The sequence below is a fragment of the Microcaecilia unicolor genome, chromosome 2 (assembly GCF_901765095.1).
Source record: "Microcaecilia unicolor chromosome 2, aMicUni1.1, whole genome shotgun sequence".
NCBI lineage: Eukaryota > Metazoa > Chordata > Amphibia > Gymnophiona > Siphonopidae > Microcaecilia > Microcaecilia unicolor.
Genome location: NC_044032.1, coordinates 63,123,412 through 63,143,182, shown reverse-complemented (window position 1 = coordinate 63,143,182; position 19,771 = coordinate 63,123,412). Strand labels below are relative to the sequence as shown.

Below are 19,771 nucleotides of genomic sequence, written 5' to 3'. Positions count from 1 at the left end.
GTGATCACATGTGATGATCTTAAAGTGGCCAAGCAGGTAGAAAAGGTGAAGACAAAAGCTAGAAGGATGCTTGGGTTCATAGAAAGATGAATGGCCAGTAGGAAAAAGGAGGTGATGATGCCCCTGTATAAGAGTTTGGTGACACCTCATGTAGAATACTGTGTACAATTCTGGAGACCAAACCTTCAAAGAGTTAAAAACAGGATGGAGTCAGTCCAGAGGGCAGCTTCTAAAATGGTCAGTGGCTGGTCTTCATCATAAAGTGTCTGGGGACAGATTTAAAGATCTCAATATGTATACTTTGGAAGAAAGGCATGAGAGGGGGGTGAATCTCTTCATAAAGGTGGTTAATAAATCCCAATAAATAAATAAATATGATAGAGAGATTTATATACCTACTCAGCAAAAACGCATAGGAAGCAAGTCTCTTTCAATTGAAAGGAAGCTCAGGAATGAGGGGGCATAGGATGAAGGTGAAAGAGAATAAGCTCAGAAGTAACCTGAGGAAATACTTCTTCACAGAACGGGTGGTGAATTTGTGGAACAGCCTCCTGGTGGAAGTGGTGGAGACAAAAACAGTATCTGAATTCAAGAAAGCTTTGGACAAGTACATAGGATTTCTCAGGGAGAACAGATGACATGGATGAGAAGACTGGATAGGCCATATGAAGGTCTATTTTCTATGGAACTTTGTAAGCCTAAGTGTTTTGAAAATGAACCCCATAGTCTTTATCTGCCTACATTTTTCTCTGTTTCCATTCACAAGTGCCATAGGATGGCAAGGTTGTACCTAGTCCGCCCAATACTTAAAACCATTTAGCCAGCCAGGAACAGCTCCTGGCCAGATAAATAACACTTAACCAGCTATCCAGTAATATTCAGGAGGAGATCGTTGGTTATCTGCTGCTGAGTATTGTTTGTTAGTGCTCAACGGATAACCAGTTAAATTGTGCAATATCTACTAATAGTCAGTGCATCGCCAGCTAAGTTTGGCCAGCTCAAACTTAACTGGCCAACAATGAGTATCACTGAGTATCACTAAAAATAAACCAGTTATTCAATGCTAGTCACTGGAAAAGGCATTGAATATCCAGGCTCAGCATCGACAATGGGAGACAGCCTGGTTAACTCCCACAGTCTGAATATCGGGCCCAGAGTCTCTACGGTTTAATCTGTATATTAAGGCTCTTCTGTGCATATGAAAAATACCAGAGTATACAAAGAGGGTGGAGGAGTAGCCTAAGTGGTTAAAGTACTAGACCTGATATCCAGCGGTGACTGGTTCAACTCCTAGTGCTGCTCCTTGTGATCTTCGGCAAGTCACCTACATAAGTACATAAGTAATGCCACACTGGGAAAAGACCAAGGGTCCATCAAGCCCAGCATCCTGTCCACGACAGCGGCCAATCCAGGCCAAGGGTGCCTGGCAAGCTTCCCAAACGTACAAACATTCTATACAGAATTATAGAATTTTCCCAAGTCCATTTAGTAGCGGTTTATGGACTTGTCCTTTAGGAAACCGTCTAACCCCTTTTTAAACTCTGCCAAGCTAACCGCCTCCACCACGTTCTCCGGCAATGAATTCCAGAGTTTAATTACGCGTTGGGTGAAGAAATATTTTCTCCGATTTGTTTTAAATTTACTACACTGTAGTTTCATCGCATGCCCCCTAGTCCTAGTATTTTTGGAAAGCGTGAACAGACGCTTCACATCCACCTGTTCCACTCCACTCATTATTTTATATACCTCTATCATGTCTCCCCTCAGCCGTCTCTTCTCCAAGCTGAAAAACCCTAGCCTCCTTAGTCTTTCTTCATAGGGAAGTCGTCCCATCCCCGCTATCATTTTAGTCGCCCTTCGCTGCACCTTTTCCAATTCCACTATATCTTTCTTGAGATGCGGCGATCAGACTTGAACACAATACTCAAGGTGCGGTCGCACCATGGAGCGATATAATGGCATTATAACATCCTCACACCTGTTTTCCATACCTTTCCTAATAATACCCAACATTCTATTTGCTTTCCGAGCTGCAGCAGCACACTGAGCAGAAGGTTTCAGTGTATTATCGACGACGACACCCAGATCCCTTTCTTAGTCCGTAACTCTTAACGTGGAACCTTGCATGACGTAGCTATAATTCGGGTTCTTTTTTCCCCACATGCATCACCTTGCACTTGCTCACATTAAACGTCATCTGCCATCTAGCCGCCCAGTCTCCCAGTCTCGTAAGGTCCTTCTGTAATTTTTCACAATCCTGTCGCGAGTTAATGACTTTGAATAACTTTGTGTCATCAGCAAATTTAATTACCTCGCTAGTTACTCCCATCTCTAAATCACTTATAAATATATTAAAAAGCAGCGGTCCTAGCACTGTTTCCTATCCTTCAACCAGTTTTTAATCCACAATAGGACGTTTCCTCCTATCCCATGACCCTCCAATTTCCTCTGTAGCCTTTCATGAGGTACCTTGTCAAACGCCTTTTGAAAATCCAGATACACAATATCAACTGGCTCCCCTTTGTCCACATGTTTGTTTACTCCTTCAAAGAATTGAAGTAAATTGGTCAGGCAAGATTTCCCCACACAAAAGCCGTGCTGACTCGTCTCAGTAATCCATTGCCTCAGGTACACAAATTAGATTGTTAGCCTTCTAGGGACAGGGCACTATCTGAATGTAGCTTACCTTGAGCTACTACTGAAAAAGGTGTGAGCCCTAACACAGTCTGTATGAATACAAATGACAGAGTATCAGATACAAATCAGACTCCCAGAAGAGCACATAGTATGCTTTCCATAAAGCCCAAAAATTTAATCTCTGCCACTATCAGATGTTACATTTTTACCAGGGTTGATATAGGCCAAAATATGTCAAGCCAACCAGACCGTTTACTGTGTTCTGGTTAACTCAATAAATCCCCTCCTTTGCGACTAAGTAACATTCTCCCCCGCACCCCCCCCCCCCCCCCAGCATATAATAGCCATCTCCCTTCCCCCCACTAAGGAATTATTCTGGCACAAATGAATTTAGAATTACATCAGTAAGCAAATTGGTCTTCCCAACTCTCAACTATGTTTTGATTATCATCAAGAAACCTAGGGATTTGCCTGCGAATGCTGATTCTTGTCTCTCATCTAATCCAACACCTAAGAGCTCCCAGGTGTGTCTTTATTTTCCATCTCACATCAAACCACTGAACTGCTTCTTCTCCTTCACACTCTGGCTACTTCAGAAGCGGCAGAGTTCAGCTGCAGCTATAAGTCAGAGGGGTATTTAATGTGCATGCTGTCTCAGTTTAAATCACTGAACCAGAGGCATAGCTACGGGTGGGCCTGGGTGGGACCAGGCCCACCCAATTTTGCCTCAGGCCCACCCAGAAGCACAGTCTCTCCTGCAGTTCCAACACCTCCGTGTCTTCCTCAACATCTCCCACCCTCGCCGCAGCGCTTGCACTTTGCTATCATTGCTGCCTGGCAGCAACTCACAGATGCGGCGTCCTGCCTCGGGGCCTTCCCTCTGCCGCGCTGATGCAACTTCCTGTTTATGTAGGGCAGGATGCAGCAGAGGGAAGGCCCCAAAGCAGGACGCATGCTTCTGTGAGTTGCAGCTCCAATAGCAAAGTGCAAGCGCTGTGACAGGGGTGGGAGAAGGTGGAGACATCATGGAGGTGTTGGAACTGCAGGAGCAGGACGCCACGTCTGTGAGTTGCTGCCAGGCAGCGCCAATAGCATTAAATGCAAGTGCTGCAATGGAGATCGGAGAGGGTGAGGAACACAGTGGGGTGCTGGCCCTGCAAGGGGAGGGGGCTGACGGGAAGGGAGAGGTACTGGACTTGTTGGGGAGGGTAAGGAAGATGCAGAGGTGCTGGCCCTGGGAGGGGAAGGGCCTGAACGGAAGGGCAATGTGCTGGACTTGCAAGGGGCAGGGGGTTGGAGGGACAAAAAGGGAGAGAGGTACTGGACTTGCAAGGGGGGAGGTTGGAAGGAAGGGAGAGAGGTGCTGGATATGCAGGGGGATTGGAGGGAAGGGGAGGTGCTGGACTTGTCTTGCGAGGGGCATACGGTTGGAGGAAAGGGAAGGGGAGATGTGCTGGATATGCATGAGAGGGCTGGAGGAATAGGATAGAGATGTGGACCTGCAAGGGGAGCTGGAGGAAAGAGAGAGAGATGCTGGATATGCGGGGGGGGGGGGGGGTGGAGGGAAGGGGAGAGAGGTGCTGGATATGCAGGGAGGGTTGGGAAAGGGAATGAGACTTGATATACCGTCTTTCTGTGATTTTTGCAACTACATTCAAAGTGGTTTACATATTATATATAGGTACTTATTTGTACCTGGGGCAATGGAGCGTTAAGTGACTTGTCCTGAGTCACATGGAGCTGCAGTGGAAATCGAACCCAGTTCCCCAGGATCAAAGTTTGCTGCATGGATATGCAGTGGGGTTGGAGGGAATGGGGAGATGTGCTGGCTATGCAGAGGGTTGAAGTGAAGGGGAAAGGTGCTGGACATGTGGGGGGGGGGGGCTGGTTCAAAAGGGAGAGAGGTGCTGGACATGTAGGGGGGCTGGATGAAAGGGAGAGAGATGCTGGACATGTAGGGGGGTGGATGAAAGGGAGAGATGTGCTGGATTGCTTGATATGCAGGGGATGGCTGAAGGGAAAGGAGAGAGATGTGGACCTGCAAGGAGGGTTGGAGCGAAGGTAGAAAGGTGCTGGACCTATGGGAGTGGGAGGGATTAGAGGGAAGAGAGAGAGATGCTGGACAAGGGGATAAAGGAAGAGGGGGTCAAATGTTGAACCCACAGTGGGAGAAAGAGCCAGATGCATAAGGGGAAGGGAAGAGAAGCTAGTTGGAGTGGGGTCAGAGAGAAGAGGGCCACGGTGTGGATGAGGGAGAAAGGGGACATAGGGATGTGTACAGATACAGAAGGGAGATGATGAGCATTAGATGGGAGCATGGGGACAAAGACACAAATGTGAGATGCTGTATGGGGGTGGCATATGGGCACAGAGAGGCAATGCCTGACAGGGGTGGGGGGGGAGATAAGTGGGATATGGAATAGAGATACAATGCTGGACACTGGAGAGGGGGGTATATGGACACAGAGGAGAGATACAGCCAAGGGGAAGAACAGGAACATAGAAGGAAGATGCTGGGCATGGGGTGCACAGAGGAATAATGATGGATGAGGAGATATGAACTCAGGGTTGATACTGGACAAGGAAATATAGGAAAACAGAGATGGGAGATGGATGATGGACATGCAGAAAGAAGAAATGTCAAATAGACAGGAGACCCTGGCAAGTGAGATAAGAGAAGACAGAGGGAAGTAGAAACCAGAGACTGAGACCAATATGATTTGAAAAATAAAATGACCAGACAACAAAAAGGTACAAAAAAGTATTTTATTTTATATGTTGTGAATACAATATGTTGGATTTGGAATGTACATCTTACCAGAGTTGGTGTTTAACATAGCTGGGTTCCAGGGCAGAAATCTAGGAGAGGATCCCAAAGTCCATTACCAGGCTACACCTTCAACTGTGGCAGCTAAGAAAGCAAATAAAATGTTAGGAAATGCCTGATGTCTTGTTTCTCTGGTGTTGTACTACATGCAAGGTCTGGTTTCTTGGGGTTTCTGTTTAATATTTTGTGGTCACGTACTCTGTATTTGGCATTTGTGTTCTGTGTGTGTGGTTGAGGTATTCTATTAGCATGAAGTTTCTATGTAGCGTTCTGTAGTAATTTGGCTTGTTCAGCTTTCCTGATAAATGTATTGGTATTTTATTTATTTGTTACATTTGTAACCCACATTTTCCCACCTATTTGTAGGCTCAATGTGGCTTACATAGTACCGGAGAGGCGTTTGCAGACTCCGGTGAGAGCAAATACAAAGTGATGTTATGGTAAGATAAAGTTCATGTGGCATGGCCACATTGGGGAAACGTACATCGGAAGAGTTGAGTTTTGTCCATTACGTACTTTAGTTTTGTTGTGTTGCAGGGATCAGGCATTTACGTTGGATTGGTGGGGTATGCCTTTTTGAACAGGTTAGTTTTTAGTGATTTCCGGAAGTTTAGGTGGTCGTATGTCGCTTTTGGTAGTGCGTTTATGGCCCTACTATAATATTTAAGGCACTGCCTTTTCATAGGTAGGATCCTTGTTTTGGAAATTAGTGCTGGCATGGTAGATTTGCTCTAGGTTCTGAGTGACTTTTGATTTATAGGGTTTTTTTAATTACTTTATAATATGTCTGTTATTGAGATTACACTAGAAACCAAAATTTCTTTGTATGGTGAATTTTATGGGGAAATGTCCTTGTTCTGCTCTGTATCCATTGTTGGTGGAGGGCCAGGAAGTTCCCTGGATGCAGAATGTGTTTGGCTTCAATACCATATGTGAGTTGAAGGACCATGGCTCAATGGGGCTGAAGAGTGTAATCTATTATACTTCCCTTAGCTCTCAATTGGCCTGCATCCACTGAAGCCTGTACTGTTGCCCTCATTGAAGTTATTGGGAGTGAGGTAGAGGTCAAGCATGGAGTGGGGTAGGGACAGAGCATGGGTGCATCAGGTTGCTGTTTTTTCTCTTTCAAAAAAGTTGGCAACTCTAGTGCCCACCCATCCAACCTGTTGGCCTACCCAAAAATTGCCTTCTGGCTACACCACTGCACTGAACCATCTTCAATAATGAAGTTGAATGGCTTGTTAGCACATGAAATCATTCAGGTCAATATTCAGATGTGGTGGTCAGCATTCATTTTAAAACATTGGCTATGGTGTTTAAAATACAAGTATATTCAACACCACTGCATGTATAGCCAGCAGCAATGAATATACATGGAGAGCTTGCACCAGCAGCTACACTTATAGCAGCACTATTCAGTCACTATACATATAGCTAAGCACTTTAATTAAGGATGGCCTAACTTAAACTACTTATCCACACATATGATGGTGGATGAATATCACCACTGTACACTTAAGAGAGGCAGAATGTAAGAATAGTGATACTGGGTCAGACCAATGGTCCATTTAGCACAGTATCCTGCTTCCAACAGTGGCCAATCCAGGTCACAAGTACCTGGCAGAAACCCAAATAGTAGCAACATTACATGCTACCATTGGCGCCGACTCCGTGGGTGCTGTGGGTGCTCGAGCACCCCCAACAATTCACACACTGGAAGTTCGGCAGAGGCAAGGAAAGGTGACGGACCATCCCTCCCTCCGAGACAGGCAGGCGTCCGGTCCTCCCTCCTTCCTTCCTTCCCTCCCTCTGAATTTTAAAGTCATCGTACCTCATCGTCGGGGGGGGGGGGGGGGGGGGGGGGGGGGGGTGGGAGGGAGGGTTACAGAGGCAGTCAGCCACAGTGATGAAAAGCATGAAGAACTGTCTGCATGCAGGCTTCGGCTTCAGTGAGTCTTCTCTCTCTCTCACAGCTCTGGTCCCGCCCTCATTTCCTGTTTCTGCAAGGGTGGGTGTCCAGAGCTGTGAGAGAGAGAGAAGACTCACTGAAGCCGAAGCCTGCACGCAGACAGTGCTGCACGCTTTTCAGCACTGTTGCTGACTGCCTCCGTAACCCTCCCCCCCCCCCCCCGATGACGAGGTAAGATGACTTTAAAATTCGGAGGGAGGCACTATCTGTAGACGGAGGGAGAGTTGGTATGACCACATCCCAGGTTAAATGCACAAAAGATCTTTCATAATATGGTTATAACATTCACAAATTTAAATGGGTGAATCCAATAAAAGAACAATACTAATATAGAAGGGGAGGGGGGAACATAAAAAATTTGATGACTGTACATGAGGATCTATATTTGTTACGATTCTGTCTTGAAAATGTAATAAGATATGGACACAGTTATGTAGGAGAGAATTTGTGTTAATTATATGGTTGGTCATCAATAAAAAACCGTTGAACATAAAATTCGGAGGGAGGAGGGGGCGCCCTGGAACTCAGAGGGAGGGGGGAGGGGGCCTGGAACTCGGAGGGAAGGGGAGGGGGGCCTGGAACTGGAGAGGGGGGAGGGAGGGGGCCTGGCACTGGAGGGGGAGGAGGGAATGCACCACCTTAAAAAAAAATTCAGCACCCCAAATAATTTTGAAAAGTTGGCTTCTATGCATGTTACCAATCCTAGGCCAAGCAGTGGCTTCCCCATGTTTATCTCAATAGCAGACTATAAACTTTTCTTCCAGGAACTTGTTAAAACCTCTTTTAAACCCAGATAACCACTGATACCACATCTTCTGGCAACGAGTTTCAGAGCTTCACTATTCATTGAGTGAAAAAATATTTCCTCCTATTTGTTTTTAAAGTACTACTATGTAACTTCCTTGATTGTCTTTGTAGTTTTTGAAAGAGTAAAAAATTAATTTACATTTGCCTTGGTGTCGCCCTAATTTTGCCCCAGTACTATATGGATAGTACTGGGGCATTTAGAGGGATTTTTGAGAACACTATGAATGTAATTCTCTACAGGTCACCTAAAGTTAGGTGCCGGGATGTTGTGCAATAAGTACAAATTCTATATCTATTCTATCCCAGGTCCATGGTCATCCCAGGTCCATGCTCATCCTGGGTCTAAGGTATTTAATATTCAATGGCCATCCTGGGTCTATTCCCATCCTGGGTTCATGGCCATCCCAGGTTCATGCCAATCCTGTGTCCATGGCCATCCTAGGTCCATAGTTATCCCATGTCTATGCCCATCCCAGGTCCATGGCCATCCCGGGTCCATGTCTATCCCAGGTCCATGGCCATCACAGGTCCATGCTCATCCTGGGTCTATGGCCAACCTGGGTCCATTCCCATCCTGGGTACATGCCCCTGACCCACCCATTCCCATCCCAGGTCCATGCCCATCCTGGGTCCATGGCATCCTGGGTCAATAGCCATCCCAGGTCCATTGCAAAATGGGAATATTCAGTCTGCTTTCTGGATAACTTATACAGATAACTTAGAATAGCTTAGAACTATGCAAATTTCTAAAATGGATTCAAACATTTTACTTCAGATTTTGGGCGACCTGCTCATGGTATACATAGAAAATCAAATATGTTAGCGTTTAACTTTAAAAGAGGAGACTATGATAAAGTTAGAAGAATGGTGAAAAAAAACTTAGTGGAGCGGCTGCGAGGGTCAAAAATTTATATCAGGCGTGGATGCTGTTCAAAAACACCATCCTGGAAGCCCAGGCCAAATATATTCCGCTTATTAAAAAAGGAGGACGGAAGACCAAACAACAGCCGGCATGGTTAAAAAGTGAGGTGTAAGAAGCTATCAGAGCTAAAAGAAAATCCTTCAGAAAATGGAAGAAGGAACCGACTGAAAATAATAAGAAATAAGAAATAATAAGGAATGTCAAGTCAAATGCAAAACGTTGATAAGGAAGGCTAAGAGGGACTTCGAAAAAAGATTGTGTTGGAGGCAAAAACACATAGTAAAAATTTTTTTAGGTATATTAAAAGCAGGAAGCTAGCAAAAGAATCAGTTAGACCGCTAGATGACCGAGGGGTAAAAGGGGCGATCAGGGAAGACAAAGCCATAGCAGAGAGATTAAATGAATTCTTTGCTTCGGTCTTCACCGAGGAAGGTTTGGGAGAGATACCAGTGTCAGAAATAGTATTCAAAGCTGATGAGTCGGAGAAACTGATTGAAATCTCTATAAACCTAGAAGATGTATTGGGGCAATTTAACAAATTGAAGAGTAGCAAATCTCCTACACCAGATGGTATTCATCCCAGAGAACTGGTAGAACTGAAAATGAACTTGCGGAGCTATTGTTATCCTTAAAATCAAGCGTGGTACCGGAAGATTGGAGGGTGACCAATGTAACGCCAAATTTTAAAAAAGGTTCCAGAGGAGATCCGGGAAATTATAGACGGTGAGTCTGATGTCGGTGCCGGGCAAAATGGTAGAGACTATTATAAAGAACAAAATTACAGAGCATATTCAAAAGCATGGATTAATGAGACAAAGTCAACATGGATTTAATTAAGGGAAATCTTGCCTCACCAATCTATTACATTACTTTGAAGGGGTGAACAAACATGTGGATAAAGGTGAGCCAGTTGATATTGTGTATCTGGATTTTCAGAAGACGTTTGAAAACTGCCTCATGAAAGACTCCAGAGGAAATTGGAGAGTCAAGGGATAGGAAGTAGTGTCCTATTGTGGGTTAAAACTCCCCTTAGATTACCTGAAATCTTGGATCTCCCATTATGGACTTGAGTGTCTTATAAATTTGAAAGTGTATAGATTTATATGCTTGTTTTTGAGAGTATTTTCCTTTTATAACAGTTCCTAGTTATATGACACTTTCCTAAGCAAGATGTTTCTTGTAAATATTGTTTAAATGAATAAATAATTAAAAAAAAAACTGGTTAAAAGATAGAAAACAGAGAGTAAGGTTAAATGGTCAATGTTCTCAATGGAGAAGGGTAGTTAGTGCGGTTCCCCAGGGGTCTGTGCTGGGACCATTGTTTTTTAACATATTTATAAATGACCTAGAGATGGGAGTAACTAGCGAGGTAATTAAATTTGCTGATGACACAAAGTTATTCAAAGTCATTAAATCACAGGAGGATTGTGAAAAATTACAAGCAGACCTTACGAGACTGGGAGGCTGGGCGTCTAAATGGCAGATGACGTTTAATGTGACCAAGTTCTAAGTGATGCATGTGGGAAAGAGAAACCCGAATTATAGCTACGTCATGCAAGGTTCCATGTTAGGAGTAACTGACCAAGAAAGGGATCTAGGTGTCGTCGATGATGATACATTGAAACCCTCTCCTCAGTGTGCTGCTGTGGCTAAGAAAGTAAATAGAATGTTAGGTATTATTAGGAAAGGAATAGAAAGCAAAAATTAAGACATTATAATGCCTTTCTATCGCTCCATGGTGCGACCACACCTCGAATATTGTGTTCAATTCTGGTCGCCACATTTAAAAAAAGATATAGTGGAATTAGAAAAGGTGCAGAGAAGGACGACAAAAATGATAAAGGGGATGGGACAACTTCCCTATGAGGAAAAGCTAAAGCGGCTTGGGCTCTTCAGCTTGGAGAAAAGGCGGCTGAGGAGAGATGTGATAGAGGTCTATAAAATAATGAGTGGAGTTTAAGGGGTAGATGTGAAGCGTCTGTTTACGCTTTCCAAAAATACTAGGACTAGGGAGCATGCAATGAAGCTACAAAGTAGTAAATTTAAAACAAATTGGAGAAAATGTTTCTTCACTCAACGTGTAATTAAACTCTGGAATTTCTTGCCAGAGAATGTGGTAAAGGCAGTTAGCTTAGCAGAGTTTTAAAAAGGTTTCGACGGATTCCAAAATAAAAAGTCTATAGACCATTATTAAATTGGAATTGGGGAAAATCCACTATTTCTGGGGATAAGAAGTATAAAATGTTTTGTACTTTTTTGGGATCGTAGCAGGTATTTGTGACCTGGATTGGCCACTGTTGGAAACAGGATGTTGGGCTTGATGGACCTTTCGTCTGTCCAAGTATGCAATACTTATGTATATATGTACTTGTATATGTATATATATATACTCCCTGAGCCCATACGCCAAGCCCCCTCCCTGCCCATCTTCAAATCCTTACTCAAAGCCCCACCTCTTCAATGTCGCCTTCGGCATATAACCATTATACCTCCATTCAGGATATCTAGCCTGCCCCCACTTGACATTTTGTCCTTTAGACTGTAAGCTCCTTTGAGCAGGGACTGTCCTTCTTTGTTGAACTGTACAGCGCTGCGTAACCCTAATAGCGCTTTAGAAATGTCAAGTAGTAGTAGTACTTATGTTTTTTAAGACATGAAGCAGATTTTAGTCTTCAGATTTTTCAAAGATGTGACCTTGTTTAGATTTGCTGCAGACTTTCAATAGATTCGCCTGGGACAGTCAGCAAGCTTTCCCCAACGGATCTGTGGAAAATCTGAAATTGTCATCAAACTTGAATCTGGTTGATGTTCATCTGTTGCAGATCTGACTTTGACTTCTTCACACATCCGTGAGACCACAAGAACTCAATGGAATTGCCATGTATGTTTACTGAAAAGTGTTAGGTGTTTGCACTTAACATGGGTTAACAGCCAAAAGTTATGCACCTTAAGGGTAAAGGCTCTGCAGTAAATGATGGGGGGTGTCCAGCATTCCTTCACAGAGAAGTTCTCTGACATGCCTTACTTTCAGGTACTATGAATGTGGATGCATCTAATGCTACCTATAGGAGTGGTGTTAGATTTATTTATTTGGATTTTGCTCACACCTTTTTCAGTAGTAGCTCAAGGTGGGTTACATTCAGGTACAGTGGATATTTCTCTGTCCCAGGAGGGCTCACAATCTAAGTTTGTACCTGAGACAATGGAGGGTTAAGTGACTTGCCCAAGATCACAAGGAGCAGCAGTGGGATTTGAACTGGCCACCACTGGATTGCAAGACCGGTGCTCTAACCACTAGGCCACTCCTCCACCTTACTGCACATTTGTGAATTAGCGTGCACTACCTTCTGGGGCACTGACTGCACTATGAAGTCTACACCCACTCTCTTTTCATAGCTTGTCCTGTTCCTTGCATGATAGATGTTAGCATGGCCTAGTCAGTGGCGATCCTAGGTCGGCTGCCACCCGGGCTGGATCGCCGCTGCGCACTCCCCCCCCCCCCCCCCACTGGTGCAGCAGCGTCCATCCCCCCAGGGTGCAGCACGACACACCCCCCTCCCTGGGTGCATTCTTGGCTACTGGAGGGTGCAGAGAGCAACTGCGCGCCTGTCAGCTCCACTGGCTCCCTGCTCCAGGGCAGAGGGAGCAGGGAACCAGCGGAGCCGACAGGCACGCGGCTGCTCTCTGCACCCTCCAGCAGCGTGCACCTGAGGCGGACCGCCCCCACCGCCCCACTCTTGCTACGCCACTGGGCCTAGTACTAATGGTTTGAATGCCTGTGGTAACTCCTTGTTAAACATGCCCTTGCAATGTCTTGTTGCATAGCGATAGACTCTATACACACTGCAGCATGACAGCTCTGATACAACATGAAATACACCTGGCCCCTAGCATTTGATATGAAAGCTATTTTGGATTGTTTTGGATAAGAAGGTATAATTTTGATCCCCATTATATTGGATTAAAAGCTCATGAATTTGAAGTTGCTTTGTTCTGTTGCAGATTAACACAGGTGTAGAAAGTACCATGGTGAGAGCAAGACGTATGTGTGCTTAGTTTGGTTACAAGGACTTAAAAAAAACACAAAAAAGCTATAAATACTTGCTGATTAAAAGCAGAATTTTTCCATTTACATATGATATTTTTCTATTTCTACTCTGTTCTATTGCAAGTAGTAAACTATGCCATACTTTGTATTGTTATTTGAATATTTTTACTGCTGTAATTGCCTATTGCTCATGTTTGATGTATTCTTACTGTACACCGCCTTGAGTGAATTCTTTCAGAAATGCGGTAAATGAACCTAATATAAATAAATAGATTATCTATTTACCTCCAGATTTGGTATATTGTCCTTAGATTTGGGTGCACTTCAGAGATGCGTGCACAATTCAATTGGCTAAAGAACTGTTAATCATTTCTAACTGGATGCTAACAACCAATTATTACTGTTAATTGGCACCAATTAGGATTTGCAAACAACAAAGAAAGACCAAAACCTCACACAGAAGATAAGATCACCAAATGCAGTGAGGAGATGGTGTCCCTTGGTGGAACCAGCTTGTGAAAAAGGAAAGTGTTCGCATTTAAAATGTACTCCAAAAGCTGCCTTACAATGTTGAAATAACAGAATGAACATGGAATTGCACAGAATCTCAAGAAACTACAGGAGCACCATGGTATGAACCCAACATTGTAAGACAGCTTTTGGAGTACATTTTAAATGTGAACACTGTCCTTTTTCACCAGTTGGTTATAAAACGGGATCCTTGATGCAGGCAATTTCGGCTAAAATACGGTTATGTCGGGTCCACAGTTTTTCACTGTATATGCTGGTTGGACTAAAGACAGCTTGGTTCCACAAAGTGACTCCATCTCCTCACTGTGTTTGGTGGCCAGTGCTGCCACGAAGGGGTTATGTAAGAGAAGCCAGTGAACAATTGGGGAAGAGGGAATGGGACATGCTGAACACCTCAGAGGGAGAGAGGAAGAAAGAAACAGGAGAGGGTTATCACTTTGGGGGGGGGGGAGGGGAGAGAAAGAGGTGCTGGATACCTTGGGGTGGGAAAAGCAGCTAGGGAAGCAGAGAAATTGTGGACACTTTTGGGGGGAAGGTAAGAAAAGAGAGATGTTGAACGTAGTAGGGAAGGGTCAAGCCACCCCTTGGTGGGGGGGGAGGGGTTGCATAGCTGAAGGTATGCAGTAGCCAACTCTAGTAAAGGCAACAGAGAAACCAAGAAAGATAGATACAGTGTAGCCAATATGAGATGATTTTAGATGATGATCCAGAAGATGGACAAGGACTGACTCAGCAGAGTTCGCAAGACAAAAAAAAAACATATTGGAAGGGATCAAGAGTATGGATTAAAATGAGAAATTCTGACAGCTGCCTGTATACAGCACTTACCCTCCTTGAACTGGCCCTGAATATAGGAGATTGTTTAAACAAAGTGAAATAATATAATATATGCAATTTTCATAAAGATTTTTAATGTTTTGTGGGTCTAAGATGTGCCTAAATAAATCAAGTTTCTATCATTTTGTTTTCTTTTTCAACCCCTCTGCTTGTCATCTTAGCTATCTAGACACTGCTGTATGATTACTAAAATACAACCTTCTTTTGTTTTCCTTAGAGGAAACAAGAAATTGTTCTTGAAAAGCATTGTTTCAGTCCTGTTGGTTTTTGTTGTTTTCACAGGTACAAAGGTTTCAAAGGCAACTGCCCAGTTTCTTTCATCGATCAATTTAAAGTCCTTCATCAGTGCAACAGGTACTGTGAAATGCTGGAGCTGAAGCCTCTGCAGACCAGTCTCCATCAGCAAAGGAAGTTGAAGCCAGTGGAAACGAGTACGCCTCCTAATTCATCCAAGTTGCCGAAGACAGTACTGGGTACACGGAGTAAACGCAAAACATGAGGATTTGTACAAATGCCTTACATTACATGTATATTCAATACTTTCCCAAACACATATATAACTACTCAAATTAATTCCAATTCTTTAACATTTCAATTGATAATATCACAGTGTAGCTATCAAACATTCTGTCTTAATATTCGGGGATTCAGGTTTGATTTGAAAGAAAAATTGCTGCTCAGCTGTTAATCAATTGAAGCTAAGTAACGCTAAGTAACTTTTTGAACAAGTATAGTATTAAACTATGATATAGACATATAAAAAAAATAGTAAAATCCAAAAAACAGGTTGATCCATGAAGATGAAAGGAACACCATTAGAATTTGGGGAAAATTCCCTGTATGGTGGATACGATTTGAAAATCTGAAGATCCCCGAATATTAAGACAGAACGTTTGATAGCTACACTGTGATATTATCAATTGAAATGTTAAAGAATTGGAATTAATTTGAGTAGTTATATATGTGTTTGGGAAAGTATTGAATATAGATTGAAAGACTCCCCACACTATAAGTTAGGTCTACTTAATTAGATTTCATTACATGTAGACATCACAAGAGCTACATTCAAACTGTGAACCATATATGTAAATTTTGATGACAGAGAGTAATGTAGAGCTACTGCACTATATAATGCTGTCTTTTCAAGCTGAAAGCAACTGAATCTTTGTGCTTGCTTATAGTCAGGTTTCTAAATAAAAGATATGTTTTCTCATGAAAGACAGCAATTTTCCTCAGTACATTTTAAATATCTTTTCCAGGTCTCGTGTCTGTACGTATGATGTATTTCCAACATGTTTGCTTTGTATAGTCAAACTCTATGCAAGATAAGCTTGTAAACCATTTTGCACATTTTTCCTTGCACTGCCCATCTCTAGATTAGGAAGAGAGCTATGCTATTAAGCAGCTGTGCTATAAAGGGACAATTCTATAGCTGTGCACCTATATTAGGTGCATATTTTATAAAGGAAAGTAGGCACTTGCTTTCCTTTATAGGATTTTAACTATCTATTCATGTATGAACTTAGACGTAAGCACTTTTGCCGGTTGTAGAGCTGTCACAAGTATGTACGCCTCTGTGCCAGTGATATATACACAACTTATAGGGTCCTTTTTACAAAAGCACGCAAGCATTTTTAGCACATGCTAACTGTGTAGATGCTCATAATATTCCTAGTATTCCTTGAATATTATGTGCAATTCTGGTCACCGCATCTCAAAAAAGATACAGTGGAATTAGAAAAGGTATAGAGAAGGGCGACGAAAATGATAAAGGGGATGGGGTGACTTCCCTATAAGAAAAGGCTGAAACGGCTTGGGCACTTCAGCTTGGAGAAAAGGCGGCTGAGGGGAGATATGATAGAGGTATATAAAATACTGAGTAGAGTGGAATGGGTAGACGTGAATTGCTTGTTCACTCTTTCCAAAAATACTAGCACTAGGGGGCATGAAATGAAGCTACAAAGTAGTAGTTTTAAAACAAATCGGAGAAAATATTTCTTCACTTAATGTGTAATTAAACTCTGGAATTTCTTGCCAGAGAATGTAGTAAAAGCAGTTAGCTTAGAGGAGGAGGCAAGATGGCGACTGAGAGGGAGCTTTGACAAGACGCTCCAATTCAAATACCTCTATTTCCTCATGAACTCCTGTTCGGCATGCCTAAGAGGAGGGGCAGGCAAAGAACTGGTCCTGCGGCTCCTGCTTTGCCGTCAGTTACTACTTTGGAGCGCTTCTTCATTTCGGGAGCAATGTCGGGAGCGAGTACTCCGCTGACAGAGAGTGTGGGGGAAGGAGTGCCGCCTCACCGCCAGGAGATTGAAACAACGCTGAGCCCCAAACAGCACTTGGCCCCGCCTATGCCAGCAGACACACCGAGAGGGGACCGAGAAACCCCTAGTTCCCAAGCGGTGGAAGGGAGACTCGGAGCGGGACCCAACTCGGATAAAGCTCTGGAATTGAAGGAGGGGAGATTCTTGACTGGAGACCAACTACCAAAGGAAGCGGGACAAGTGGAGCAGTCTATTCATATAGACCAATCAAGTAAGTTTTCACTCGGTGAGAAACCAGAAAATATAACGTTGGATGCCATTTGGGAAGCATTAAAGAATCTGGAAACTATTTTTACAAAACTTTCCCCATTATCTGATCAATCTCAGACTTGTTGAATAAAATACCAGTCTTAGAAGGAAGACTACAAACTGTGGACAAATCAGTAGAAAATAATTTGAAAGAAATACGAAGGTCTCAACAAGTACAAACTAATTTAATTAAAGAACATCAATATCTACAGAATAAAATAGAAATGTTGGAGAATGCACAGAGAGCTAATATACTTAGAGTGATAAACTTTCCCAAGCAGCCTATGATAGCTCCATTAATAACCTTTAAAAGATACCTAGGCGAAGTTCTGAAGATACCAGAAAAGGCATATCCACCTATATCAAAAATTAACTACTTACCACCTTACAAGAGAAAGGAGAATCAACCATTGGTAGATCAAGGAAATGAAATACCATTTGACATTTTGGATTTAAATTTGACTCAAACTCTGGAAGACAACAATTTGGGATTAACACCAATGACTTTAATAGTCTCTTTTGTATTACAACCGGACAGAGACTGGATACTTAAACAATTTTTCCTACATAGAGAACAGCTCTTTATGAATTATAAAACAAGAATGTTTCCGGTATCTCTAAAGCAACCCAAAAACGGCGTAAAGAATTTCTTAAATTACGCCCAAAGACACAACAGTTGGGTGCTTTTTCCTGGTTAAACTTCCCTTGCAAATGTGTAGTTAAATTAAATTTGGTTAAATATATATTTTTTGACCCTATACAATTTAACTCCTTTTTGGACTCAAAAATTGCCCTGTTGCCTTCTGCACAGTTAAGACAAATAATTACATCAACTCCGTGATTTAGTTAGGAACTCCTAGAACTCCCTCTCGTTCCCTAGTTCCTTATGGAAAGAATTTGTAGTTTATTCTTTATAATTGCTTGAATATTTTGTTATGCCTCCTATATTGTGGACTATAGTTGAATGATTTAATGTGATTTTAAAAATGTCATCTTATATTGTAAACCTACTTACTTTTAAGTAATATACTTTTTCCTTTGATGTTTCATCATTTCAATGTAAGATGGGAATTATAGAATTACTTCTCTTTTTTCCCTTTTCCTTTGTTAATCATCTTTGTCATACAAGATTTATTCTTGAAATTATTGTAAAATTGTAAAAATTAAATTAAATTAAAAAGCAGTTAGCTTAGTGGGTTTTAAAAAAGGTTTGTATAGTTCCCTAAAAGAAAAGTCCATAAGCCATTATTAAAATGGACTTAGGAAAATTCACTGTTTATTTCTAGGATAAGCAGCATAAAATGTACTGTTTTGGGATCTTGCCAGGTACTTGTGACCTGGATTGGCCACTGTTGGAAACAGGATACTGGGCTTGATGGACCTTTGGTCTGTCTCAGTATGGCAACATTTATGTGTACTTATGTATTTATATCTACACAGTTAGTGCACGCTAAAAACGCTAGCACACCTTTGTAAACAGGACCCATAGTGTTCTATTAGATTGTTGAGTAATTCCTATAAATATGATCATGTTACCTCATTGTATTTGAGATTTCATTAGTTACCTGAATTCTAACAGTTCACATTGCTGGTACTGACCTTTAAAGTATTTCCCCCCTAATTCCATAAAAAGTGTTAAAAATTGTGTGTACAAATTTGGGCGCATACCCAAATTGCATGTGCCATTTAATTAAATAACAAGCTAATGAACGTCAATAATTGGCGCCTTAACAAGCAATTATTGGAGTTCACCAATTGGAGGTCCTCTACTTTTCCTTTACCCTATTTTGTTTCTCCTCAGCTTCCTTTCTGTGTTTGTCTCTCTTTCTTTGTGAGAAGTGTTTACCTTTCCTATCATTAATGACGTTCTTTTCCTGTTTTCTATTTTATTAGCCTGTATACCGCTTTGTTCTGCCAAGGCAGCTTGAGCAGTCTAGAAAGTTTGAATAAACCATAAACCATAATTAGACTTGACGTGTACACGCCTAAATTTTACATGTGGCCCATAAAAGGGGGCACAGAAACGGGAAGGTCATGGGTGTTTCAGGGCGGATTTGGGGTGTGGTTTTGAGTCATGCACATAATTATAGACTATAGGAGTTCTGTGCATAAATTTAAGCACAGGCTTTTGCACCACGTTTTTCTTGGTGCAAATAGCAGTGATTAAATTTACACGTGACCCCTGGACCTTAGCCAGTGGCGTAGCCACAGGTGGGCCTGGGTGGTCTGTGGCCTACCCACTTAGGGCTCAGGCCCATCCAACAGTAGCACATGGCAATGAAAATGCTGCTCTCCACAATACTGGCACCTTTGCATGCTCAGTTTTCAGCGCATGCCTGCTGCAGACTACCAAGGTGGAGACTGGAGAGAAGCATTTTCCCACCAGCTGAGATATTATTTTGATGTGGGGGTGGGAGAGAGAACATTTGGTGCCCACCCACTTCTTGCCTAGGCCCACCCAAAATCTGCTGTCTGGCTACGCTCCTGCTTAGCACTATTCTATAAACCATGCCTAACTTTAAGTGTGGTTTATAGAATAATGCTTTTTTCGACACCATATACAGAATTCCCCTCTTTATGGGAACACCCCTTCCTATCTGAGTTCATTAACCATCCC

General features: G+C 42.6%; 1 protein-coding gene across 1 annotated transcript in view; it reads left to right on the top strand.

The window, feature by feature from the left end:
* ALPK2 (alpha kinase 2) overlaps positions 1-16,235 on the top strand; it is a 127,490-nt gene extending 111,255 nt beyond the window's left edge. Inside the window, exons 10-11 of the mRNA XM_030191914.1 lie at positions 14,861-15,103; positions 15,620-16,235. Of these exons, the coding sequence (XP_030047774.1) occupies positions 14,861-15,077 (217 nt within the window). The 3' untranslated portion in view covers positions 15,078-15,103; positions 15,620-16,235. The remainder of the gene's footprint in view (positions 1-14,860; positions 15,104-15,619) is intronic.
* The last annotated feature ends 3,536 nt before the right edge of the window (positions 16,236-19,771 follow it).